The sequence below is a fragment of the Rosa chinensis genome, chromosome 6 (assembly GCF_002994745.2).
Source record: "Rosa chinensis cultivar Old Blush chromosome 6, RchiOBHm-V2, whole genome shotgun sequence".
NCBI lineage: Eukaryota > Viridiplantae > Streptophyta > Magnoliopsida > Rosales > Rosaceae > Rosa > Rosa chinensis.
In genome coordinates, this window is record NC_037093.1 from 67,767,473 (window position 1) to 67,794,704 (window position 27,232).

The window sequence follows — 27,232 nt, forward strand, 5'->3', positions numbered from 1 at the left end:
TCGATTGGTTAGTTCTCATTGTTGAGGGTAATCTTTTGCCTTCGGTTAATCTTAATATTGATGAACATATGTTTTTATCAAATCCTATATTCTTCTATCCAGTTGAGAAATTAGGTTCTGCTAACAGTAAGGCTTATATGATGATGGTGTCCTGTAGATGTCAAAAACTCAAACTCTAAATGTCTAACGTACCAAAGAAGAAAAACAAAGAGCACTATAGTAGTTGCAAGGATATTGGAAGGAGAGATGGATGTCAAGGGAAAGATTAAGAAATGAGAAAGTAGTGATGTAAACATCAAGGCATGGGGCCCATCATCCCTAATGCGCCTTACAACTTCTGCTTGTTTCTGGAATTCTTGGCATGTTTTCATTCTTTTGCTGGGTACATTTTCGGTGAAGTTTTGGGGAATTAATTAGATTTTTTTGAAAAATAATTTATAAAAGTGATTTGTTGGGTGTATTAAGAAATTTGTTTGGTACATTTAGAAACACCAAATAGTAAACATTCAATGTGGGATATGCTCTTCTAGTACTTACTGTCCAATACACGAAAAGTCGAGCAGCTGAATCACCATACAACTTTGGGTTTAAAGGCATTTCCAGGTCCATTCTTAAGCCAGATTTGAGCAGTAGTGTACTCATCCGGTGATTCGACTTTTGGATTCCAAATATTTATATCTCCCTGAGCTCCTATGTAACTGTATCCAGTAGTCACAAGAGTCGCAGCGTGCAGGTGTTCATGTTGTAAGATCAAATATGGACATAACACATATCATCATAAAGTAATTGATGATTAGCTTAATATCAATCCTAGTTTAACATGGATACAAACAGTAAATCAATACTTGTAACTTAATGAAGCAGTGTATCTATTCATTAAGGTAAGTAATCCTATTCTTAGTCTGCAAGAAAGATTACAATGAAGTGTTACATTAAGAATCTAACTAGGAAACCTAAACCGATATGGATAGCTTTAATGGGAAGCTTCTTGAGGGTTAAGTCTCCTATATATACAGATGAATTAGTCCCTGATTACTACCGACGTTTTGCATATTGTTCTGTCCATTGAGAAGCAAGTTGGTAAGTAACAGAAGGCCATATTCAGTGTTCGTGTTTGTAGCATAAGATGGAATCCATGCCAGTGATTGCTGAAGGTAAGCCTTAATCCCTTTTATGATTGTGTGCATATATTGTGAGCATGTATATGGTTTTAAACAATTGGTATCAAAGCATAGGCTCACATATATCAAAATCGTTTTAGGGTTTTGCAAAACAAATACAAAAAAAAAAAAAAAAAAAAAAAAAGGTTTTTGCTTTACGGGTCAAGTAACTGACCAAGTCACTGACCATGTAACTGGTCATGTAACTGATCAAAGTAAGTTACTTAAGTCGATTGCTGCATCTGGTTAATTATCAAATTCACGGTTCCGCTGTGATTTTTAGCAGCAAATTGGGGAAAAAGCAAAAACAGGTTTTTCTATGGAAATTGATTTCGATTCATAGCATGATAATTGAATTTTGATTGTGCTCAAGAACACTAGTTGCATTCCCGGCGTGCGTTAGGTTAGAGTAGATGGTGACCGGATGAAATTTACAATTTCTTGATTGTTTTGTGGTTTCTTGGAATCGAAACAATTTTGATTGTGCTTGAATATGCATGATGAATTGATTGATGATATGGTATTGTATCTGTGATTGTGTAAAATTGCATGAAGAACAAAAATCTCCCAGAATTTGTTTACACAATTAAAATTGACAGATACGAAAGCTTAATTTTCTTACAAGGATGAATCTGGGTAGAATATAAAGTTAAAAGCTCATGAGTTTTGTGGTTTTCTGTTGGCATAAGTGATTATGATGCACAAAGCATTCTTCATTGATGTTGGCAGAAAACAATGATCAGGTCACTGACCATGTAACTGGTCAGGTCACTGACCACGTAACTGGTCAGGTCACTGACCACGTAACTGGTCAGGTCACTGACCACGTAACTGGTCAGGTCACTGACCATGTAACTGATCGAGTAACAAAACTGAAATTGTGTTTTGTGTTTTAAAACTATGCTTCAGTTTTATCTTCCAAAGAAGTGGTCAAGTATGGTTTTAGAATACAAAACAGCAATATGCGTGCTTGATGAAAATAAATACGGATACTTAGAAATTTTTCTTCTATCTAAAGATGTGGATAAATTTCTTTGGATAACTTGTTTTCATTGAACATGGTGTATTGATAAAGAACTCCAGGATGTTATGCTTCTGCTCAAAAGTGTTGCTTAACATTATTTTTGGTTATGGACTGATATGAATGCAAGTATGGATTGTTTAGGTTTTCTGTATGTTCTTGTTTTGGTTGCTTAAAGCTAAATAAAACACAGAAAACTTAAAGTTATTTTCTTTACAAATTGAGAACTCACACGAATTTTTGTTTTGCTCCTTAGGTAACTCTTACATGAACTTGAACAGTGTCTTGATGCTAACTGGAACCAACTATAGAGCTTGGCTAGATTCTGTAGAGAACTATATGGGAATGCATGAGAACATAGACTATTGCTTCACTGAGGACAAACCTGAAGAGTTAACTGAAAAGAGCACTAAGAAGGAAACTGATCTTTACAAGAAGTGGTATAGATCCAATAGAATGGCTAAGAACCTCATTCGTACCTCTATGTCCAAGACTGTCAGAAGAAGTATAGAAGAACCTGAGCTAGCATCAGATTTTTTGGAACTCATAGGTGCTAAGTTTAAAGAAAGTGAAAAGGCAGAAGCTGCTAAGCTAACCAAGGAGTTTCATGATTTGAAATACATGGGTTCAGGGGGAGTTAGAGAGCATATTATGAAGATGATCAATATAAATGGCAGACTCAGGGAGCTCTTGATGGGGGTTAGGGATGAGCAGGTAGTGCATTATGCACTACATTCCTTGCCTAACAGTTTTAGTCATCTTAGGACCAGTTACAACTCTCAAAAGGGAAACTGGACTCTAGATGAACTTATATCCATTTGTGTGGATGAAGAATCTAGGATCAAGGAAGAAAAGGAACCTGCTACAACCATTAACCTCATTGAGAAGCCTAAAAGGAAAAAGCCCCAAAATAAGCTCAAGCCTATCAAAGCCATAACTAAGAGTTCAACAGCTGCAGTGGCCAAGGAAAATAGGCCATTTAGGTTCAAGTGCTACTTTTGCAAAAGAGTAGGACACATGAAAAAGGACTGCACTGGCTATAAAAATTGGTTAGCCAAAAAGGGTAAGATTTTTTCTAATACAGTTTTTTCTTTAGAAATTAATCTTATAAATGTTGAACCACAGTCTTGGTAGATAGATTCAGGCTCACCTATTCATATTACTAATTCTTTGCAGGGATTCATAAGGAGGAGAATCCCAAAAAGTGATGAAGTGAACCTGTGTGTAGGCAATGGCATGAGAGTGGCAGTCAAGGCTATTGGAACCTTAAAGCTCGATTTAGGATTAGGAAAATTGTTAGTTTTGGACAATGTTTTTTATGTACCTTCCATGAGAAGGAATTTGGTTTCGGTTTCTCTTTTAGTAAAATATGGTTGTAGACTTGTTATGGATAGTAATGGAATTCTTATTTCTAAAAATTCTGTTCAAATTGGTTCTGGTGTTATTATGAATGATTATTTACAGTTAAATTGTTCAATGGCTCAACAAGAAATTTTACTTGTTGAAAATAACACAAACAGTACTAACACTTTAACAGGTGTTAAAAGAACCAAACTAAATGAAAAGTCTGCATTTTTATGGCATAGAAGACTCGGCCATGTTTCAAAAGAGAGACTGAAAATTTTGGTGAAAAACAACATCCTAAATGAACTTGATTTTTCTGATCTAACAGACTGTGTTGAATGCTTTAAGGGAAAAATAACTAATACTAGAAAGAAGACTGCATATAGAAGCCAAAATTTATTAGAACTCATACACACTGATATATGTGGACCATTTAGGCATCAAACTATCTGTGGGAATGTGTATTTTATCACATTCATTGATGATTTTTCTAGATACAGTTATATTTATCTACTTTCAGAAAAGGCACAAGCATTGAAAGCCTTTCAAATCTTTAAGTCTGAGGTAGAAAATCAACTGGAAAAGAAAATCAAAACAGTGAGGTCAGATAGAGGGGGAGAGTTCTATGGAAAGTACACTGAATCCGGCCAACAAAAGGGTCCATTTGCCTTGTTTTTGCAAGACAATGGAATTAAAGCTCAATACACAACACCCTATAATCCACAACAGAATGGTGTTGCAGAGAGAAAGAATAGGACTCTTTTGAACATGGTTAGATGTATGATGTGTACAACTGGTTTGCCTAAATTTCTGTGGGGTGAGGCTTTAAAAACTGCAAATTATATTTGCAATAGGACACCTAGCAAAGCCATAGAAAATACTGCTTTTGAGCTTTAGTGTGGCAGGAAACCTAGTCTTCATCACTGTCATGTTTGGGGATGTCATGCAGAAGCTAGGATTTATAATCCAAGCTTTAATAAACTTGACCCCAAAACTGTTAGTTGCTATTTTATAGGTTATCCAGATAAATCTAAAGGCTATAAATTATATTCTGCTCATCATTCACCTAGAATTTTTGAAACACATCAAGTAAAGTTTCTAAGTGAAAAAGTTCACAATACAAACCTTGAGGATTTAACCTCAGATTTTGAGGAAATTGTGTCAGATGAGAATATAAGTGTAGCATTGCCTTTAGAACAAGATGTAACTGATCATGTCACTGGTCACGTAACTGACCATGTCACTGACCAAGTAACTGTACCTGGTCGAGTAACTGGTCGAGTAACTGACCATGTCACTGATCAAGTCACTGCCCATGTCACTGACCAAGTAACTATGCCTGGTCAAGTCACTGCCCATGTCACTGACCATGTAACTGACCAAGTAACTGTCCCTGGTCAAGTAACTGACCACGTAACTGGTCAAGTAACTGAACCTCACCATCCTCCAGTGGCCCAGCCTAGAAGATCACAGAGAGCAAGAAAACCAACTTATGGGGGGGAAGAGAGTGACTACATTGTTTATCTGCAAGAAGCAGAAATTGAAATGGACTGTGCAGAGGACAATGATCCAACTACATTTAATCAGGCCATTGAAAGTGGTGAATCTCATCAATGGCAACTAGCAATGGAAGCAGAAATTAATTCCATGAGTCAAAATGCAGTTTGGGAATTAGTTGAACCTGACCCCAACCAGAAGCCTATAGGTTGTAAATGGGTTTTCAAAACCAAAAGAGATGCAAATGGCAATGTAGAGAGACATAAAGCAAGATTAGTTGCCAAAGGTTTTACACAGAAGGAGGGCATTGATTTTACTGAGACTTTTTCTCCAGTTTCTACAAAAGACTCGTTTAGGATAATCATGGCTTTGGTGGCTCATTTTGATATGGCGCTGCACCAGATGGATGTTAAAACAGCTTTCTTGAATGGTGAACTAGATGAAGTGATTTATATGAGGCAGCCAGAAGGGTTTGTACAAGCTGGAAGTGAAAACTTAGTGTGTAAGTTAAGAAAATCAATTTATGGCCTAAAACAAGCTTCTAGACAGTGGTACAAGAAATTTGATTCTGTGATTTCTACTTTTGGATTTACAGAAAATCTTGTTGATGAGTGTGTTTATTTGAAGACTGTTGGGAACAATTTTATTTTTCTGGTACTCTATGTGGATGATATACTTTTGGCTAGCAGTAACATTAAATTGCTTAAAGATACCAAGAGTTTTCTGTCAAGGAATTTTGACATGAAAGACTTAGGAGAAGCATCCTATGTACTAGGTATTGAGATTAAAAGAGATAGGGCACAGAGACTACTTGGTTTGTCTCAACAGAATTATGTTACCAAAATTTTAAAGAGATTTGGTATAGAGAAGTGTGCAGCTGAAGAAGTTCCCATGTCCAAAGGAGATAAGTTAACCAAGAAGCAAAGTCCCAATAGTGATGTTGAGAAAGAAAATATGGAGTCAAAGCCTTATGCCAGACTTGTAGGAAGTCTCATGTATGCACAAGTCTGCACTAGGCCGGATTTGTCTTTTGCAGTAGGGATTTTGTCAAGATTCCAATCTAATCCAGGCCATGAACATTGGGTAGCTGGGAAGAAAGTGTTGAGATACCTGCAGAGAACTAAAAACCACATGCTAGTTTATAGGCAAGTGGAGGATCTGAAACTCATTGGATTCTCAGACTCGGATTTTGCAGGGAATTATCCAGACTCCAAGAAGTCCACTTGTGGATATGTGTTCTTGCTTGCAGGAGGTGCTATTGCTTGGAAAACCATGAAACAAACACTTGTTTCAACTTCTACTATGCAAGCTGAATTTATTGCAGTATATGAAACTGTGTGTGAAGGACTTTGGATTAGGAATTTTCTCATGCAGACCAAAGTATTGAGTCACATTGTGGCTGGAACACTTGTAATTTATTGTGACAATGAGGCTGCAGTTTTCTTTAGCAAGAACAGTAAAAGGTCAAATAATTCCAAGCATATTGATCTAAAGTATTACAGTGTTAGAGAAAGAGTAAAGCATGGTGAAATAGCTGTTTTGAGTATTGACACAAATTCACAGCTAGCAGATCCTTTCACCAAGGCATTGTCAGTAGCAGCATTCCAGAAACATACAGCAAGCATTGGAATTTTAGCTAATTTAGATGCTTAGGTTCAGTAGAGAGTTAGTCCAGTTGGAGCATTTAAAATTCTAAGGTTTTTTGAGTTCTTGTGTTTTAGTTGTGATCTTTTATTTTGTTTATCACAACTTGTTTGTAATGACAGATTTTATTATTAATAAATTTTGAGGTATTTTCAGATTTTGGTTATTATTGCAGTTTTTGTTGAATGTTCTGAAAATTATCGATTTTGTGTTTAAAGTTATACTTGCTATCAGATGGCTTAAATCATGTGAAGCATGATGTTAAGGTTCAAGCAATATCTTTAAGCCATCAGTGTTCAGTAAATTTGCTTGAGTTTCTGGTTTTAGAAACATAAAGTAGGACCTAATATATGTTTACTTGTTGATATACATTAACATATATTGTATCACTTCTGGTTTGACATATGTGGATTGCAGGAGCTTATGTTTGTGGTTTTGAAACTCTGCATTTTTGTTAAAATGTATACTGTTTCTTGCTCTGCATAAGTAACTGTGATCTGACCATGTTGGAATGGATTTTCGATTTGAGTTTGTTATCTGACGCGCACTTCAGTAAGTTAAGTAGGTTTTGATGTTCTCTGGTGCAAATCATCGAGCATGATATGTGTGAGTCCAAGGGGGAGATTGTAAGATCAAATATGGACATAACACATATCATCATAAAGTAATTGATGATTAGCTTAATATCAATCCTAGTTTAACATGGATACAAACAGTAAATCAATACTTGTAACTTAATGAAGCAGTGTATCTATTCATTAAGGTAAGTAATCCTATTCTTAGTCTGCAAGAAAGATTACAATGAAGTGTTACATTAAGAATCTAACTAGGAAACCTAAACCGATATGGATAGCTTTAATGGGAAGCTTCTTGAGGGTTAAGTCTCCTATATATACAGATGAATTGGTCCCTGATTACTACCAACGTTTTGCATATTGTTCTGTCCATTGAGAAGCAAGTTGGTAAGTAACAGAAGGCCATATTCAGTGTTCGTGTTTGTAGCATAAGATGAAATCCATGCCAGTGATTGCTGAAGGTAAGCCTTAATCCCTTTTATGATTGTGTGCATATATTGTGAGCATGTATATGGTTTTTAACACATGTAGCAATAGCAAACATAATTGCACAAGTGCTTCAAGAAGTAGCATCAATTTTAACATTGACATAAATGATCACTCACAGAACGATTGATTTGAGGACCAAGTTCGACTCTAGTTTGGTTAATGTACAATGTCCCTGTGTCATCATTGGTTGAGTAGGAAATTGGTGCTGGGTTTTTCTTCTCAAAGCGTTCAAGTGAAGTGGCTCTTAACAAGTCTCGCCTTCAGATTCTTCGAATGGGAATGGCTCCATCTGGACAGTTAATTTCCACAATATTGTCAAATTGTGATACTTTAATAGTGAACAATGTTGGAGAATAGCGGACTCAAACTTGAAGGGAGAAACAAAAATTATAACTGAAAATGGGAAACATTGTTACACATAGTGCTAGTGGTGCCACCCTAGTGGTCTAAATCAATTAACAAGTCCTACCTAGCTAACCAGCTAGCTTAAGTAGTGATTAAGGGCACTTGGGATTATGGCCAGGCCCTCCATAATAGAACTCAGGATCTTCAAGGTAATCGGACACATAATCAACATCATAACAGTTGAACTCGTCCGCATAAGTCTCAACCCATTCCGGGAATTTGAGTTCAGCTGAATTGTCATGAATTCTGATTCTTTTAATGACCCCTGAATCCCCAAAAATGCCATCAGGAAAGTTTCCATTACCCATTCCTGTTTTTGTGTGCGGATTAGTACCCACTCTTGCACTATACACTTCACCTCCCCACTCAACCGCTTCTGCGTGGACACGCAACGCCATAAACAGCTCCGGCGGCCAGTATCCGATGTTGATTTTCTCCCCGTATTGCACCCACCAATTGCTTGTTACGGGGTCCTAAAGAAATCCAAACAAAAAACTACAAAATTATGTTACCTTAATATACATCGTTAACACTTGCAAGTTGCAATGTTGTTTTGTTACATATCACATGTTATGTTGCCACTCGGTGAGCTGACATTAGGTACATGTTTTACAGACCTTGAAGACATAGACGATGATTTCGTATGGAAGGCCGTAAGGAACAGAGATTGGGTAAATTGCAGCACCAAGAGCAATCTCATGGCTAGTTTGAACAAATCCAGGACAAGTGAGATCAAAGCAACCTGTTTTCTTTGAACCGTCGACCTGCTTGCATGAACATGTCAAATTACTACTTCTAGCACTGGAAAATTAACCATTAAAAGTCTGGAGTCATGAATGATTCAGTTTGATCAACTCCTACCGTCCAATACACCATAAATCGAGTTTGCCTGTCTCCGTACACACTCGGATTCACCTGAAGAAAATTGAATTTTGCATAAGAGAAAATGCGAGCTAGCTTAACTAAAATTATGAATGTGAAAGGTTGTGATCATTAGCATGTAAGTACCGCCCATCCAGATTCAACACTCTCAAATGCCCAATAAGGACCATTGATGAGGCAAACTTTAGAAGTAGTGTAGTCATCGTCAAAATCAACATTAGGAGTCCAAACTTTGATATCTCCTTTGGCTCCATTGTATCTGTATCCTTCGGTGAGCAATATTGCCTTCTGTAATATCATCATTGTCATTTATCCCCTTATATATATACCACCAAAATGAGACTTGCTTTCAACACCAAATTAGAAACACTTGAATTTGGAAATGAGAATAATTGATGTACCGAGTGATTTGCTTGTTGGACGTTCACAGTTCTGTTGCTGTCACTAGTACTAGACTCATGCGAAACATGAGGACGAGAAGAGCTATGTTTCTTCCTTCCATAGGCCTCAACCGAGCTAGCTCGGAGCAGGTACTCTTTTCTGATTCTTCGCACAGGGATTGTTCCTTGTGGACAGCTTCCATTTTTCTTCCATGGTTGAGTCACCATCATGGAAGACTGTTGGTTCCTCTTCCTCTCTAATCTTTCGAATTTGGTCATTGTCGACTGTGTCTCCTTTGTTGGATCATAACTAGGTGCCATCTGCAAACTTACACACATGCTCATAGTACACTATGGGAAATTTTATCCGTGTCACGCTTATGTTGACGTATGAAACTGAAAATCTGTCAACATAACATGCCGTATATCAATTAAGAGAAGAGTTACCTGGATGGTGTGGTTTTTAAGAGCAGGATGATCAAAAGCTGGCTGCTTGTAAATGTCAATGCAATCAATGGTATCACCATCTTCACTCTACAAGCAAACCACAAAGTAGTTAGGGACAGTGGCACTGAGGAAAATATGTAGAGCTGGGGATAACTTGATATGCAAATACCTGAATGCTTTTAACTGCAGGTTTTCTAAGTTGGCTTAATTTTCTTTCAACTTCCAAAACCTTCTGTTTAGAGAACATGTTGACCTCCCCAAGTACCCCAAAATATCCAATTAGAGCAACTCCCAGAATAATTACCATTCCCCTCAATCTGATCAGGCCACCCCAACTCAATTGTTTCCCCATCTAATTTGTTGTTAAAAGCAAGAATGAAGAAATGAAAATTTAATCTGATATAAACTAACTCTGATATACCTTCACAACATGCACCACACACACACACACACACACACACACACATCTATATATGTTTCTGTTTAAATTACTTGGAAGACATTCAAATTATTTCAGCCAACTACATGTCTGCAAATTTGCATGATTAACCTTCCAATCATGCCAATTTCATTCTTTTTCCTTATCCAAAATTTGAATTGCAGTTTGTTTTTACAAAACGGTAGCTGCCACATAGGTGTTTTCTTTAACAAGGAGTTAAAGGAATTGTTGTAAGTTTGTAACAAACTAGTGTGACCAGGTTATTATACTGGGATTGTTTCATCAGTCATAGGTTCAGAAAAAAAGGTTGGAGCCCATGATGTCAATTTTTACAATACCCTGTTATTAAATAGAAAATAAAACACTTTTGTTTGTATTGAATAGATTGTCTATGATCCTCTATTGAGGATGTTACGGATTATTTATATACAATATTGACTAACAAAAGTGTATCAGTTGACATTTCGTGTGTTATTTTCTACTATCAGAGTATCAGACTACTATAATACAATGTGTTCGTGGTCTATGCTTATGTAATTGTTTCATGTATCAATTGACATAAATTGACTTCAGAGACTTGATGTAATTTCTCTGTTCTTCTGTTTTTTGTCCTATAAAACAAATACCCGAACCACCACTTATCAATGTTGCATGCTATTCCAAAACCAAGTAATCACTCCTGCAAGATTATCCTTGGTAGATGCATCCTGATTGAACAAAAAAAGAGTGGTAGGATTCAGTTAAAATGCATATTTTAACAGTTTGAAGAATTTGGCAGGATTCAGTAACCAATAAGTCATAAGCAACTAGGAAAGGAAAGAAACAAGAAACATAAGTTGAACTTAAATTATTAGCAAAATATAAGACCAGTGCAAAACCAAAGAACCCAAATTCCAATTCAGGATTATGTAGTCACCAGTTATTACACAACATATTCTCAGACTACTTCAACAAATTGTTCTGCAATGAGATATATCCGCAGAACCATTTTGAACACGAGACATCAAAACATCCATGAACGCGATTTAAGTGCCAAGGTTACCAAGCTGCTACAACAAATTTTCCACCCATTGAAGGTTCCTTTGATTCTGTCTTTATCCACAAGAGACCAGCTAGCTCCACATGTACTAAAAGTTACTTATCCGCTCTAATTCTTCAGCACAACAAAAGTAGAAGAGGGCTTGGAGATCATAACTGGGCACTCTCCCTTCTCGTCATATTCAGTAAACTCCTCCTCTGACAAGTCAACATCGTCAAATGTTGTCCCAGCCAACTACAGAAACAAATAGCTGTTTAAGTCAACATAAAGATAAATATTGACACAGTTGATAACACTAGAGAATAATTAGTAGAACATATGAAGGTGAAACTAAGCTGAACTTTCGAATGAAACTATCTCCCATTTTTTTCACAACTCCACAAAAAGATGACTTTAAATACAGATTCATTAGACTGGAGTCTAGTCATTTGCTTTCCTTTTCTTTATTCTAACTTCCATTCTTAACCCAAAATAATAATTTCATCACAAGCTTCCGAGTGAAGTGAACATTTATGACATTTAGTGGCACCTTTTCCAGTCCAGTCAACACGGTATGTATCTGTTATTAAATCTGCTCTACAAGAGGGATGATTACAAAAAGAACATCACTACTTTCTGGAATTCCCAGATCTTGAATTTGCTACACTAATCACATGAGATGAATTAACCAGACAAACCTATTTTCAGTTTCTCACACACATGAAGCTCATAAAACACCTTTGTCCTTTCAATGTACTGCACATGACTATGAGCACATAAAACAATTTTTTGAAAATTCACTAAATTCCAGTTCAAGTTCCTTAGTAGTATGCTACCTTTAATGTTTCTACGCACTCCTTGATAATGTCCAAAGATAAGATAATGAAATATTCAACCAATATTTATCTGATTGGAAAAACATATATAAAGAGAGAACTGAAGTGTTTTGTCAGATTATTTTCTTTGAAGAAAAAAAAAAATACACTAACCCTGAGTGTGGAAGAAAAGGTACAAATCCCAAATGGCTGAGAGTGTAATTTGTTGAACCCAGAGACAGCAGTGAAATTAAAATATATGATGGCTCTTGTAACATTACATAGCAGAACTCAAAAAAGAAAACAAAATCAAAATAAGCTTTGAAGGTTCCAGAGCATTATAGGGCATATAATGCAATACAGACTAGGAGGACGAACAAAAAGAGGAGAAGAAAGTAATAAAATAATCTAACGCATATGCTGAAGTTCGTAGTAGTAAAAGGTCATTCAGCTCAACAATCATTCACCAGCCATAAGTAAGATGGACTGTTCAAACATTCCACGAGCAACACTCCAGCATAATACAAAGTGCCTTGTTAAGAAGGAGAAACTTACAGATTGAACTTTCCACCCGCCACCAAAGACATAATCCGCAGGCTCATAACCCCTGCATTCGAACACCATCAAGGGGGCAAACTTCCCTGCTTCACTTAACTCCTCAGTCAATGGTTGACCACGACCAGGCATCATTGTTACAGTTCCTTCCCTGCCACAAAACTTGCACTGCAAGAAGAAAAGACGCAAATCACCACACAACTACAGAAAAATGTAACCAGAAATTAAGAAAACTGGTATCCATACTCTTAACATTATGCACTAGTGATATCACAGCTAGTGGAACTGATGAACGCACATATGTCACGAAACAATTGACACCAGACCCACGAGGGTCAGGCGACCGTAAGAACGAGGAATAATAACACAAGAAAGAAGCTCTGCACAGAAAAACTACAAAAATCTCGAAACCGCACTGAACACAAACAAGTTTCCACAGCTAATTAACATGGCATTGTACTCAACCAAGCAAGCATTTAAGAACAATTCAGAAGAAGTCATCAACAAACATTTTTACCGAAAAGAATAACGCAAGGTACAATTAGCACAGAAAGATAGAATTTACCTTCTGAATGAGATTAGTGGTTCCCTTGCCCACCGGAAGAGGAACAGACTCGCTCAAGCTCAAAGCAGTTTCCTTCTGAGTCGGCTCACCACAGCTCTGACATTTCAACTACAAAATTACAGTAAAATTTTTTTTTTGATGAAGAGCAGCCATGTCTATTTTCCATTTTCAGCTACAAAACCAACAAATTTGACTTTACCTTGAAGAGATAGGTAAATTCTGGATCATCGCAGCCTCCCTGGGGCTGAAGATTAGTGAGGTTTTCGAGCTCGGCCGTTATCTGCAGCGCGAAGAGCACCATTTTTTCCGATTTAGGTCCAGAGACACTACTACCAGTCGAGGAGAATGAAGAGCTACTCCTGGGCTTATATTGTTCTCATGGGCTGGGCCCGACGATCTAAACGACACTGTTTAAGTTTAACGATTGCAAAACTACAAATTCCAGGCCGGCTTGCTTTCAAGTTTCGAATTTCAATCGAAAATCTGCCATTTGATGAAGAAAAAAAATATCATAATTGTCAAATTGTTATCCTAGATTTCACCCCAACTGTCAATTTGCTACTCTAGGACTATTTCAGCCAATTTGTTACTCTATGTTTTCAAAATTAGCCAATTTGCTACCCTAGGTTTTATTTTTGTCAATCTGCTACATTTCTATCAAATTTGCTACTTTAAGCTTTCAAGATTAACCCATTTATTTTCCTAAATTTTTTAAATTAACCATTTGCTACTTTAGAGCTTCAAAATTAATCCATGTTTGGACAAAGAAATAAACAAATTAATATGACCAAAAAAGTAGCAAATTGGCTAATTTTAAATACATAAGGTAGCAAATTGGCAAAAATAATACTTAGGGTAGCAAATTGTGAAAATTCTTCTATACACCGCAGTGCAAGTCCACATACACTGACAGGACCCGCCCCGGGTTTCACCCTGAAATCCGAAGAGGCCCTGCGGGGCCCACCTTAGAAGAAATTCTACCAAAAATTTGACAGAACTTCCCCAAAAAATGGACAACCCAAAACCTGTAGAAAAACAATTACACTTCTAAATCATCCATCCTTATTCTCCTGGAGCCACCCTGCTCCCTATATCACAACATCTCTCATATCACCAAAATTCCTAAAACTTGAGAATATTAATCTCATAGGTTATCAGAGCAATCTAATATACAGGCGAACAAGAGAATAGAAAGCAAGATAAATGACCGATGCTTTTATAATGCGGAAGCTATGACAGCTATGCCTCAACCCCAAGTACGCTCGACCTCAAGCTAAACTGGCCTGCAAACTAGGCATTTAAAACCGAAGGGCCCAGGGGAAAACATTTAAAATCCGTTAGAGTGAGTGGACGAAAAATAAGTAATTCAAATGAATAAGTAAAACTTAATGCTTTCCCAAGTTATTCTCTAAAATCTCGCATGCAGTAACAATCTTGAAAACACTCTTAATCATCCTCTTTACTGAAATCTCAATCACGTAACAAGAACATCTTGAAATCTCTTAAAATCTCATCCTCAATCCTTATAAAAACATCCTTTTCATGAGGCTCGTTCGATGACTAGAAAGGACTGCTGTCTAGTCATCTCATGCCATCTAGGAGGGACTGCCACCCAGATGACGCATCAGAAGGGACTGCCAACCGGAATAGGAGGCGGTGGATAGATGGGACTGCCAACTAGCCACATGTAGTAGACGGGACTGCCGACTAACCACAGGTAGTAGACGGGACTGCCGACCAACTACCTCATGTCATCTGGAAGGAACTGCCAACCAGGTGACGCATCGGATGGGACTGCCAACCGAGCTGTAGTCTGGAAGGGACTGCCAACTAGACCATTACCTAGAAGGGACTGCCAACTAGGTAAGATACGCATGCGCCAAAACTGGCCTCCTTAATAAACTGAATAGCCTCCTCAAGAAACTGAAAATAACCTCTTTCAATTACTTGCTTTCGGAAAGAAACTCGGTATTACTTCAATAAATCAATAATAATTCACCGAAAGCATAACTCAGGATTAACTCACTAAATCAAACCTCAATATCTCAATAAATCCTCGAAAGCATAAAATCAAATACTCTGTAAATCAATAAATGCTTTCGGAAGAAAACTCAATCTAACTTCAAAGCTGATAAGTACGGAGCTCAAAGCTCAATAAATCTCGATAAATCAATCATGCTCAAATATTCGATGAAACATTCGTACTCGTGAATCCTCATAAAAACCGATATTCGAAATCCAAAATTCTCATAATATTTTCTGAATCAGTCACTTCCCGAAAATCATTCCTCAATTCAATAACTCATGATTGACTATCTCAAAAATCTACTAAAAGCCCTCGGGAAGGAATTTCAATACTAATCTCGTAATCCATAAATAAATCTCGATAAACTAAATCTCAAATATTCAAAACATAATTAAATCTCAATTGGAAGAAAATAATAATAATACTGCATGCGGAATTAATTTAAAAACAAATGTCCACTCACAGTACTATTGGCAACCACGCAAACGAGTTCCTTCATCTAACCGTAGCTCGCGACATTGCCCTGTACACAATTATATTTCCGTAAACGGCAATCCGATAAAATAATTACGAACTTAAACGAAATCCGAAAATCCCTATCTCCAATACTTCTCAAATTCAACCCAAATCTCTTCCACAATTCTAATTCCTCAATTTACATATTCCATAATGAAAACGAGAGAAATCCGACGGCCGGATTTCCCATAATTCCACCACAAAACTCCAAACTTCGAAAATTCACAAACAATTCCAAACTCCTCCAAAATTCACCAAACTTCATATATAAGCTCAATGATAATTATAGAATTTAACTAGCTAAAGATTGAAATTTATAAACTACCCTAGCCGCCGCTACCGCCGCCCACAGTGGCGGCGCCGCCGCCACCATCTCCGATGGCCACCAAAATTTGGCAGTAGCACCTTCTCAACACACTGATTCAACTTCTCAACTACAACATTCCCAAATAACAATTAAAAATGGCCGAAATCGATTCAATGAACAAAAACCCAGAAATCCTCAAGAACCCTAGAATTTCAATTCGTCGATTCGGCTTCTACACAACAAATCGTGATACAAGGCCATAGGGGAAATGATCAGTGATGAAAACCGAACCTTCGACGGTGAGATGGGGACCGGAGGTGGTCGGAATCGCCGGAAATCGGCAAAAGCTTCAAACTGCAGCCGGAGGAGTTTTTCCTTCGATCCGTGGTTTTCCGGCCAAATCGTGGAAAACCAAGGTTGCTAGGGTGCTCGGAGGGAGGAGGCGCTCCTCTGGTGACCGGTGGCACGCCGGTTGGTGGCCGGAATCGCCGGAAATCGGAGGGAGAGGGAAAATGGTCGAACCGGAGAAGAGAGAGGTCGGGGGAGAGGAGAGAGAAAGAGCTGGGGTGGGTTTCCGGAAATGGAAACCTACCCGGGGTAAATTTCTATTTTAATCAAAAATTACCATGAACAGTAACTTCACATTTTTGGCCATAACTCTCACATACGAAGTCCGATTTTTACGTACCACATATGCACGCGCTCGGTTTAACGTCCTCTACAACCTTCATGAAGGAAAATTTCTCAAATTTTGACCCAAACAAAAAGTCAACTTTTAGGGCCCCTAAAAGCATTGAAACGACAGTAAAAGTGAAAGTAAAAGTTGTTTACTGTCCAAATGACTAGTAAACCGGTGAATCCGGGTTCGGGACGTCACATACACCAACTACGCGATCTCAGCCATTCATATGCAGGGTCTGTTATTTATTATAAAAAACTGTCAAATCTCAGCCGTGCGTGTATCTTCAAGTCGTGTACTGAAAACTCTCCCAACAAATTGGCTAATTGTGAAAACCTAGAGTAGCAAATTAGATATTAAGCCATCATAATTCATCTTAGCTCATAACCTTCAAAATTTGTGTCAATATGGAACCATTTTGGGTCATACTAGCCCGAAAGGCTAAAGTTGAAAATTTCTCATGGGTCACACAAATTATCATTGCATTTATATAAGGAAAAATCATCCGTATGGTGTTTGACGTTTTGCTCCTTATAAAATTTGGCACTTCAAGTTTAAAAAATATCAGAACAAGATCTGAGGTTCTGACTCCGATCGAACATTAGTACTTAGAGCTATTAACTAATATAGTTGACATATATTGAAGGGTATTTTTGTCCCCTCATGTCCTTCCATTACATGTGTGTTTCTTCCTCTCCTTGCATCAGTGTTCTTTATCTCCGGACACCAATTTGAAGCTTGCGTTGGGATTCCATTAATTATAAATTAAGATGCATCCTCCCTCAATTGCAATTCAATTGACTTTGCGTCAATGGAATTCTGAACCCCAAATGCCCAAACAGTCCCAATTTTCTTCTCTCGTATGAGCTCTCAGTTCCCTTTTTTTTTTTTTTTTTGCTTTGGTTTTTTTGAGAAAGAAAGTATTCTATTCCAATTCTCAGTAGAAAAAATTCATTTTCCCATTCAGATTTCTTCTGGGCCTTCCCAATATACCGGTCCTTTTCATCAAATTTCTTTCCATCTAGAGCCTCAACAGCTCTGGCATCATCATCTGGATTATCAAAGTTGACAAATGCAAAGCACTTTGATTTTTTATTTTTATCTCTCATGAGGACGGGACCGACGGGTAGAGTAGAAGATAATTTCAATTCCTTTTATATAATCTATATACTATATTTAAGAGAAGATAATCTATATCGGTATAGTCCAACCATTAGCATATCTCAATTTGCAAATAAAAAAATTAATAATTTTTTATTCATTAAATTTTTTAGCATGATTGGAGCAACACTTTTAAGATTCTAAACTAGATCTTTAACTATCTTTTTTATAAATTTAATAAAAAATTATAAAAAGCACGTACATTTTGATGAAAACAAAATTGGACCTATAGTCCAAAAGCGCTTGATCATTTTTTGCTATGGGTTTATGACTTTATTGCAATTTTTAGTAGAAAAAAAATATTGTTTAGGCCAAATCAGCATTGGTTTATCTTTTTTGTTTAGATTTTCTTTTTCTATTTTTACTTGGACTGCTCTTCTTGCTTTGCAAGGTTTTCTGGATGCCTAATTAGGTTTTACTTAGGACTTGGTTGTTTGTATAAATACTAGCTATGTTCTAGTCATGTTCGGTAGTTTTACAATCATTGAACAGAAAAAATTGAGAGGCATCAAACCTTTCCAGAGCTTGATCTTGACGCTAACCAGAAAATGGTGCGCTTCTTGCTTCAGATCAGGGCCAAACTCCAGAGCCTCACTAACCTTCAGCCCCAAGGAGGCTGCAAGGACCCCGACTTTACCTACCTTTTCAAGGTGAATTTCAAGAGCTTGCATCTACTCCTATTAACCTCCTCAAGTCCTACTCTGATTCGATTCTTTTCTTTCTTTTTCTTTTTTGTAACAACTCCGGTCGACGTTTGTTTTTTAAATTTCTAAAGCAGCTCGTCACTGATCTCCTGAGCTCAATAGTCTTTTCTTTTTGTCCTCCCTATAACATTATCCAGTCATTCTACTTTTGTAGCTGAAATGTGAGGGCTGCGGAGAGCTAAGCGAGAAAGAAGCTGGTGTGAGATTGAACCTGGGCAAACGCAAGGGTGCCCCTGATCTAGTTCGGAAGGTAAACCCTCTTGTTCTCTAGGTTTCAAGAAGTAAAGATGTTATTAGAGTATTTACAGTATGTATTTTGGTTTGGAATTTCCCATTCTTAGTTTTGGTTTTGTCCCCAGCTGGGACTAGAGGTCGATCTCTGGTTTCCCTTCTGTTGTGACATGTGCATCGTCCATCAGTACTTTGGTGGCTATAACATCACTGTTGCATAGTTTCAGTGAATGGACATCGGTTCCTTCCTTTTTATGTTTTATACTTTAATTGTTGAACGCATATTTTTTTGGGTGAGGTTTTGCCGTGGATAATAAGATAGGTGTTTGCACCTTTTTTCCTTGTAGTGCAAGTTTTGTGAGAGGGAAGGGAGTGTGAGAATGATGCCAGAACATAATAGACCCCTGACCCAGACAGGGGTTTATTGCCCCTTGATGATGTTCGACTGCAAGGGTTATGAGCCTGTGGATTTCGTTTTCAGTGGTGGGTGGAAGGTTGAATCTGTAAGCGTCGTCTACTCTTCTTCACACAGGCACTTCCTATTTTATTGTGGCATTTCACATATATAGAATGTTAGAACACTGAATCTCTTAGAACGTCGACTTAATCTAGTGTTCGTTTCTGTAGGTGGCCGGGACAACTTTTGACAATGTTGACTTGTCGAAAGGGAAGTTTGCTGAGTACGATGAGAGGGGAGAGCGTCCAGTTACGATTTCCAATCTCCATGCTACTTTTACTGTTCTTAGGCCTGGATATACATGTAGGTGGTAAAGTGCAGCTAACAAGTGTTTTGCGAAGAAATTGGAAACCTCTCGACTGTTTTTTGTAATGTGGGGAGAAATTTGTAAGTAGCAAGATGGTAATCTTGAACATTAACGTTGCCATGGATGTTAAATATGCTTTCGCACATTGTTCAGTTTTGAAAAATCTCATATCTGATTATGGATGTCATTGTCTAATCTTGAATTAGTCTGAAAATATTCCTAATTGCTTATGACTTGTTTATTTTGGTGAGATGGGATCCTACCAAACTCTTCATATAAAAAGTATAGCAACTCATGAATTTGTAGTCAGCTAGTAACAATTTGAAGCGAGCTAGCTGTTTGTACGTATTCGGTTAAAGCCAAGTTCTACTCATTGATCGATTAAGAAGTTGATCCTTGCTGTCACTGATGCTACTTATGCTCCGGATTTTCCTATTGCTATTTGCTGCAGCTTCAGTTGTTAAAACTTTCAGGCGTGTTTATTCAAAAAGTACATGAATAGCATGCATTTCTTGGCTCTCACCCTTTCACTCTAGTTCTTCATCTTTTCTTTCACTTCTCATTTTCTCTAGTCATCACCGAATGTTTTTTTTCACCTACACCGAGGAAGTTGGCGTACGTCGGGAGATGCATTTTCTTCATCATTTGATTCACTCATCATTCCTCCGAATTGACCGTCTCTCTTTCCCTTGTGTGCTTACATTCAATGAATTGACCATTAATTTTTCCGAATTGACCATTAATTTTTTTCCAAATTGACCTTCTATCTTTTCCCTGAAATACCATTTTTCAAAATTGACCTTCCATCTTTCCTTTGTCTGTATTTACCTTCTTTATTTCTCATATTCAATGAGTAGTATCCAAAACGTACAGACACGATACAGCAGCACAGCACCAGTAATTTTTTAGGCGTACACTGAGAAACGGCTACCATACATTATACGGTTATCGTTTCATTTTGAACTTTACCAAACAAGTACATTACACGCAACTATTTCTATTACTCGCAGAGCTCTTAGTTGGGAATTACCGACCTTGCCTTGCCTTGCCTGACATTTCACGGCCCAAACGCAATAGATACTCCCCGACAAAGCCAACCCCCTCGCTCGCATCGTGCAACTTCCTTAAACCTCCAAGATTCCACCAACAATTAAAATCAAATCCCACCTCAAATTACACATATAAACTCATCACACAAATAGGCCATGCTCTCTGCTGCTATACTCCCTCTTTCAAAACCTCCAATCATTTGAGCTTATTGGTCACGCACCTTTCTCCTTTCCAGTCTCCCAAGTCTTCCTTCCCTGCGTGGCGCCATCCTATCCTTCTCTCGTTTTGATCACCACCCTTCTGTGTTTCCTCCGTATTTGTTGGCGCAATTCAAGCTCTCAGGGATCCAAAGTCTTCTCTAATCTTCACCAATTCGGCAGCTTCCAACCTTCAGACTCACATGGTACGTTATACTTTTTCATGAGCCAAGCAAAACGATATCAATCCGAGATCTTAGTTTAGATTCTTGATACACAGTCTCTGTTTAGGGAAAAAAACCCACCCATGTGCTAAAAGTAGATTTGGGGCACTCTAGTATTAGTTTCAGATCTATCCCCAGTTCATTTCTACTTGCGATGCGAAAACTAAAAGATTCCAGATTCCAACTTAGTTGAGTTCGAGTCAACTTTACCGTTAGTGATGCAAGATTCAATTTTGAGCTACACCAAAGTCAATAATAGGTGTGCATAGTTTTGAGAATTGGAGTTACTTTGTAGAAATCAGTTGGTTTCTGGTGTATATTTTGTGTTTCAATTCAAGATGCAATCAAGGGTTGTGCCATTAGAGGAAGGCAAGGACCCGGGAGTTAGTACTAGCAGGACGAACCAAACCAAGGCGTTGTTGCCGATTCGGATGCTTCAGTTATTTGTGCTGTTTCTGGCTTTCTGTATCACTTTCTCAGTGATTAGTATATACACCATTCGGCATTTTGGGATTAGTAACGTGATGACTTCAGTCACGTCCTCTGTCCAGCCATGTTTTGAGGAACCAACTGGTTTGGATAGATGGATTAAGCCGCCATCGAATTTGATGCACACTATGAATGACGACGAACTGTTGTGGAGGGCTTCTTTGTCGTCTAGGAGAAAGAAGTATCCTTTTGAGAGAGTTCCGAAGATTGCGCTTATGTTCTTGACTAAGGGGCCTTTGCCTCTGGCACCAATTTGGGAGAGGTTTCTGAAGGGGCATGAAGGATTTTATTCAGTCTATGTTCATTCACTGCCATCATTTCAGCCTCATTTTCCACCTTCCTCGGTTTTTCATGGGAGACATATTCCTAGCCAGGTATGTATCTATCTATCTATGTCATATTCATTCCTTTTATGAGATTGCATATTATACTGAGCATCTTCAATGAGCATCAATTTAATCTACCTGTAGTTTCACTAATTTTTACTCTGTGGTGAGCATGGAATCCAGTTGCTTGCATCTAAAAACTTAGGTTGCGTATGTCAAGCTTAAAACGTAATGAAATACAGAATGATTCTTTTCAAGAGCTGATGATTTTGAGTGATTATGAAAGAAAATGCTAGAATTTTGGGTATAAAGGAGCATTTCAACTCCTTAATGTTAAGGTTGAGCACTGAGATTATAGCGATGTAGGATATATACTATCATTCTGAGGGAAGGCAGGAGCCCCATTTGATCAATGGAGTTTTATACCAATTGTAAATTCAACAGAATCAAAGGATTTGACATTGAAATCTATGAATTAGAAAACCCTGCAAGTCAAACACTCACCAGGCCCTCTCTATTTTGCTGCTTACTTTTGTTCTTGAGAGTCTTGGCCTAATATAAATTTTTTACAGGAAATGTCTATAACAACAAATATTACAGATACCTAAATGCATCCGGTACAATAGTATGTGTTTAACAGCTAATATAAAGCACTCGTCACTAGCTCTTCAAATTTTCGAAAGTCCTTACATCTCTGACTCTTGCTCTCAGAAAATTATTCCTTACCTCAGGGCCCTTGCAGATTTAGGATTGTTCATGATAAACAACTGTAATAGTCTCTGAAATGTCAAAGATTCCATTTGAGACAGAATGATACCTTCAGGTATGCAGAAGATTGAGTCACTGTTTATGTGAATGACGTTGGATGATCGAGCTGAGGCTTGTAGATAGAGATGGTATTTGCGGAACATAAAAGCTATATATAAGTTCTTTCAGATGCATCAGGATCTGTGTAGTTTCTGCTTGTTTTTGGTTCTCACTTAAAAATTGATTGCTGTTTTAGAACAAAAGAGCGAGTCATGATTTATAGTAGCTTAAAACTTTGATTATCCAGGGAACATTCTATTCTTGTGGCCTTGCAATGTGACAAAACACCAAGATTTCCAGAATAAATTGAGTTTTTTTGAACTTATCCATGCTCGACTTGGTGACGCGCGTTGTAAATTCTTTGCTGTTCAGATCTGTAGATATAGTATGCAAAGCCATAATATATATGAGAATAATGTTACTTTCTGTCCTGAGCAGGTTGCCGAATGGGGAAGGATGAGTATGTGTGATGCTGAGAGGAGACTTCTTGCTAATGCATTGCTTGACATATCCAACGAATGGTTCATTCTTCTTTCTGAATCATGCATTCCTCTCTATAACTTCAGCGTCATTTACCAGTACATGAGGAAGTCCAAGCACAGCTACATGGGTGCGTTTGATGACCACGGCCCGTATGGCAGAGGACGCTACAATGATAACATGGCTCCTGAAGTGAAGATTACCCAGTGGCGTAAGGGATCCCAGTGGTTTGAAGTTAACCGGAAGCTTGCCGTCGCCATCGTTGAAGATACAACATTTTACCCAAAATTCAAAGAGTTCTGCAGACCAGCATGTTATGTTGATGAGCACTACTTCCCCACCATGCTAACCATTCAAGCAGGGAATATGCTAGCAAACAGAAGCATCACTTGGGTGGATTGGTCAAGGGGCGGACCTCACCCGGCCACCTTTGGCAGAGGAGATATCACCGAGGAATTCATGAAGCGGATGCTCTCAAGTCATCGTTGCACTTACAACAACCGAAACTCTACAATGTGCTTTCTATTTGCAAGAAAATTTGCTCCCAGTGCCTTGGAACCTCTCTTACAGTTAGCACCAAAGTTTTTGGGATTCTGACATATATATCCACAGCCAAACCACCATCGATCTCCAGCCCAGGATAAAGAAGCTCACTTTGAAAAATTTACCCTCTCCTGTGATATTTACTAGTTGGGTTTCACTTTCATACGCATATATATACCTTTGGCAAATTTCACTGTCCAGAACAGTATTATATGTACACAGAAGTAGCACCCAATTACATTTTTGCACTGAATTTAGAATAATATACATCATTTTTGTGTGTGATTTTTTTTTTTTTTACGCTGTTTACACTTTTTCATTTTGTAAGGCCATCTCCAATCGTGAAGGTGTAAAATAGACTATGGTCTAAAATTTTAGACTTTTGAAAGGTACTATTCATCCAAATAGTAAGGTCTATAATTTTTCCAACTCCAATCGTTTGAGGTCTAAATTATAGATTTTAATATATTTTATTAATTTTAATTTTTATACTTCAAAATTATAAGTGGCCAAATCTCAATGGAAGAATACATGCTTCGTTATAGGATGATACGCTCAAGTTACGCAAACAATGATTTGCAACAAGACCTTATCAAACATGTTTCGTCAAGACCAGGACAAAGAAGACCTCGGTGATATGGATGTGGTTTGTTTTCAGTTTATATATTTGTGGTTGTAATAATTGATAATTTATTGTCATGTTTGAATCTGTCTTTGCATTGTCTTCATTTTTACAATTATTTTATTATTTTTTTTTTTCAATTATTGTAATGAATAAATGCAGTAAAGTATTATTGTAACGGCTCATTTTGTATTATACTTCATAATTATATTTAGTTGATGTATCATACCACTAATAAATAATAATAAAAATTATTATTATTATAATAAACTATGTCAAACTTATTTCATAAAATTAAAGATTTCATAAAATCAAATTTATTCAAAAAAAATTTTTGGATTAATTATGCAATCATGCAACTTGAAGCTTGAAGTAGGCCAACTTCGGTGGTCTAAATTTAGATCAAGAAATGAACTTAAGACCTCCATAAAACATTTTTGTAATAGACCTAATGCATGATTAGAGGTGGTTTTTGCTCAACCATGGTCTCATAATTAGAGGTGGTTTTTGCTCAACCATGGTCTAAAATATAGACTTTGAACATTTTATCGGAGATAGCCTAATGTTTACCCCACAGTGAAAAAAATAAAACACTCACAGGCTCAATTATTTTCGTGCAAGTGTGCAACATTCCTTTTCTTTCCATGCATTTGCAGGCAATCATGGACAATAAAATAGAATATAAAATGGTAAAATAGCACGCCACCTGAGGGTATTAGAGTAACTTCACGGAATGAATGTGACTCATGTCTTGGGAGGAAGACCAGAGACGAAAAGATGCCAAAGCGAATGTTCTGGAACCAAAACGAGAAAAAACGAAAATATCAGAAGCAAAACAGAATCAAATCTCCACCCTACACCTGTCGTATCTTTTCCTCACAAATTAAACAGCCTGTCCTTCCCCATCCACGTGTCGACCTCCCGTTGGGCCCCGAGCCCCGTAATTACGAAAAGTTTCACGCAACCCTCGCTGGTTTTGTTGCGCTGTAACCGCTCTGATTGCCCCGGAGTATGGGCGGGTCTTTTATTTAGTCTTTTCAAACCCGGACACGGAAAACCCGAAACACCCGCCGCGTGGTCTTGACGTCTGACAGCACGACGTCGTTTCTCGCTACAGTAGAGGATCTAATTCGCGCGTACTATTTAAGCGCGTCGCAAGCTAAATTCCCGCGGAATAATTTATTTTATTCTCCACTACGACAGAAACAGCAAACGCTTATGTTAAGGCACGTCCTTAAAACGGCGTCGTCGAGTAGTAAATCATTCGCTTCACGCGAGACTTGTTTCGGTTCCGGTGGTCCCCACCGGAAAATGAGCTGTCAACGAACCAATAGCCAGCCTGTGAGCCCGGGCAGCTGCCCGTGCTGCCCGAAGAAACCCTGACCTGGGGCTATAAATACCATCACTGCGGCCACTTCACACTTCATCTCTTATCATTTCTGAATCTCACTCTCTGCCTCTGCAAATCGAAAACCCTAGATTCACACCAACCTTAAAGCTTTTCACTTCTCCAAAGACAATGGCAGGCTCAAAAGTGATGGCTCTTATGGCTGTGTTCGTCGTCGTCATCTCTCTCGCCGGCGTTGCTCAGGCAGCCGATGCTCCCGCTCCCAGCCCGGTCTCACCGGCCGCCTCCATCTCGCCGTCGTTTGCTTCTGGCCTCGTCGCCGCCGCCGTCGCTCTTGTCTTCGGATCTGCTCTCAGGGTTTGAGTTCTTGGCTCGAGCTCAGCTGATGGGGTGGTGTAGAGGAGTTTGGATTTTGTGATTGGTTCCGTATTTTTAAGTAGTAGCGGTTTGAATTTTTAGTAGTTGTGGTGGTTTGGATCTATAGGGATTTGAGCGATATATGAGTTTCTGTGGTGCATATATACACTACTATAATGCGCTTGGTTTACTACTGGCTTTATGTGGTTTTTTATTATTACTATGAGTAAATAATTCATTCATTTTAAATCTCCTTGTGCTCTTACCTTCTTGGTGTTTGGCTTCTAATGTCAAATCTTGCTATCCAAATTTGTTAATTTCGTTCTTAGTTCTTATGGATCTGTATTCTGAACTGGTCATACCAGAATTCCACAACCATATTTACCAATTCCGGTGATTAAAAAGAACGGCGTATCTAAGTTGGTAATAATTTGGTAGAGAAGGTGATGTTTTTGACGCATCAATTGGAGTTGGTGGGTCTATCTCACCGACTACGGCATGTGGTTTCTGAATCCCACTTCAGCAATTGAGTGACGTATTTGACGAATATGCCCTTTTGTGCATTATAGAATTTGTTGCCCTTGTGTGGCTTCCTTTGCTTTTTCCTCAGCACGTTGATAGTGGCTAATGAAAGCAAAGGTGACTCGGTTAGGGCAAATTGTAGCGCAATGAATTTTGGGTTTGGGAACAAGCACTAATGGACACCACCATCCATTTTCATCATGACCATACCAGTTTTCAGACCCCTTGAAATCGAAATTTAAACTAGAAATGCCCCTTTGAAATTGAAATTGAAACTATAATGCCGGCCATCGTGATTGCGATTTACTAGCTCTACCCCTTGAAGTTGAAATTTTAACCAAAAAGCGGGTATGGGGTTAGAGATGATTCAAAATATGGAAGTTTTTATTTTCTTCATTTCCCACCCCATTTGCTTACGACATTGAACCGTCGGGGAGGGAGGGTGTGTCATAGTCTCACATGAGAGAAGCTAAAATGTGTTTCATTCCGCCTTCTTCATGCTTGGAATTAGATTATACCATACTTAATTAGAGCTTGAAATGTCAATGATGAGTGTGGTTCGAAATAGACGCGTTATTCAAGTCATTTCTTTTTGTCATCTGGCCGTTAGACTCGTGTGTTTTCTTCTCCTTTGCAATAGTTT

The 27,232-nt window shown here is 38.0% G+C and overlaps 4 protein-coding genes across 4 annotated transcripts; 2 read left to right on the forward strand and 2 right to left on the reverse strand.

Moving 5' to 3' along the window:
- Positions 1 to 8,168: 8,168 nt before the first annotated feature.
- Positions 8,169 to 10,178, reverse strand: LOC112171823. The gene is made up of 7 exons (XM_040507603.1): positions 10,014 to 10,178; positions 9,845 to 9,931; positions 9,419 to 9,718; positions 9,144 to 9,305; positions 8,997 to 9,050; positions 8,753 to 8,899; positions 8,169 to 8,608 (listed from the first exon to the last, which is right to left on the reverse strand). The coding sequence occupies exons 1-7, from the start codon at positions 10,149 to 10,151 to the stop codon at positions 8,228 to 8,230; spliced, it is 1,269 nt and encodes a 422-aa protein (XP_040363537.1). The 5' UTR covers positions 10,152 to 10,178; the 3' UTR covers positions 8,169 to 8,227.
- A 937-nt stretch (positions 10,179 to 11,115) lies between these two features.
- Positions 11,116 to 13,593, reverse strand: LOC112172734 (CXXC motif containing zinc binding protein). The gene is made up of 4 exons (XM_024310204.2): positions 13,436 to 13,593; positions 13,237 to 13,344; positions 12,672 to 12,839; positions 11,116 to 11,556 (listed from the first exon to the last, which is right to left on the reverse strand). Exons 1-4 carry the CDS (start codon positions 13,535 to 13,537, stop codon positions 11,431 to 11,433), a joined length of 504 nt encoding a protein of 167 aa, XP_024165972.1. The 5' UTR covers positions 13,538 to 13,593; the 3' UTR covers positions 11,116 to 11,430.
- Positions 13,594 to 18,335: 4,742 nt separating this feature from the next.
- On the forward strand, positions 18,336 to 19,862 carry LOC112168907 (CXXC motif containing zinc binding protein). Its single transcript, XM_024305841.2, has 4 exons — positions 18,336 to 18,575; positions 18,784 to 18,879; positions 19,208 to 19,363; positions 19,488 to 19,862. Exons 1-4 carry the CDS (start codon positions 18,474 to 18,476, stop codon positions 19,629 to 19,631), a joined length of 498 nt encoding a protein of 165 aa, XP_024161609.1. The 5' UTR covers positions 18,336 to 18,473; the 3' UTR covers positions 19,632 to 19,862.
- An 801-nt stretch (positions 19,863 to 20,663) lies between these two features.
- Positions 20,664 to 24,025, forward strand: LOC112170044 (glycosyltransferase BC10). The gene is made up of 2 exons (XM_024307191.2): positions 20,664 to 21,958; positions 23,156 to 24,025. The coding sequence occupies exons 1-2, from the start codon at positions 21,434 to 21,436 to the stop codon at positions 23,792 to 23,794; spliced, it is 1,164 nt and encodes a 387-aa protein (XP_024162959.1). The 5' UTR covers positions 20,664 to 21,433; the 3' UTR covers positions 23,795 to 24,025.
- Positions 24,026 to 27,232: the final 3,207 nt, after the last annotated feature.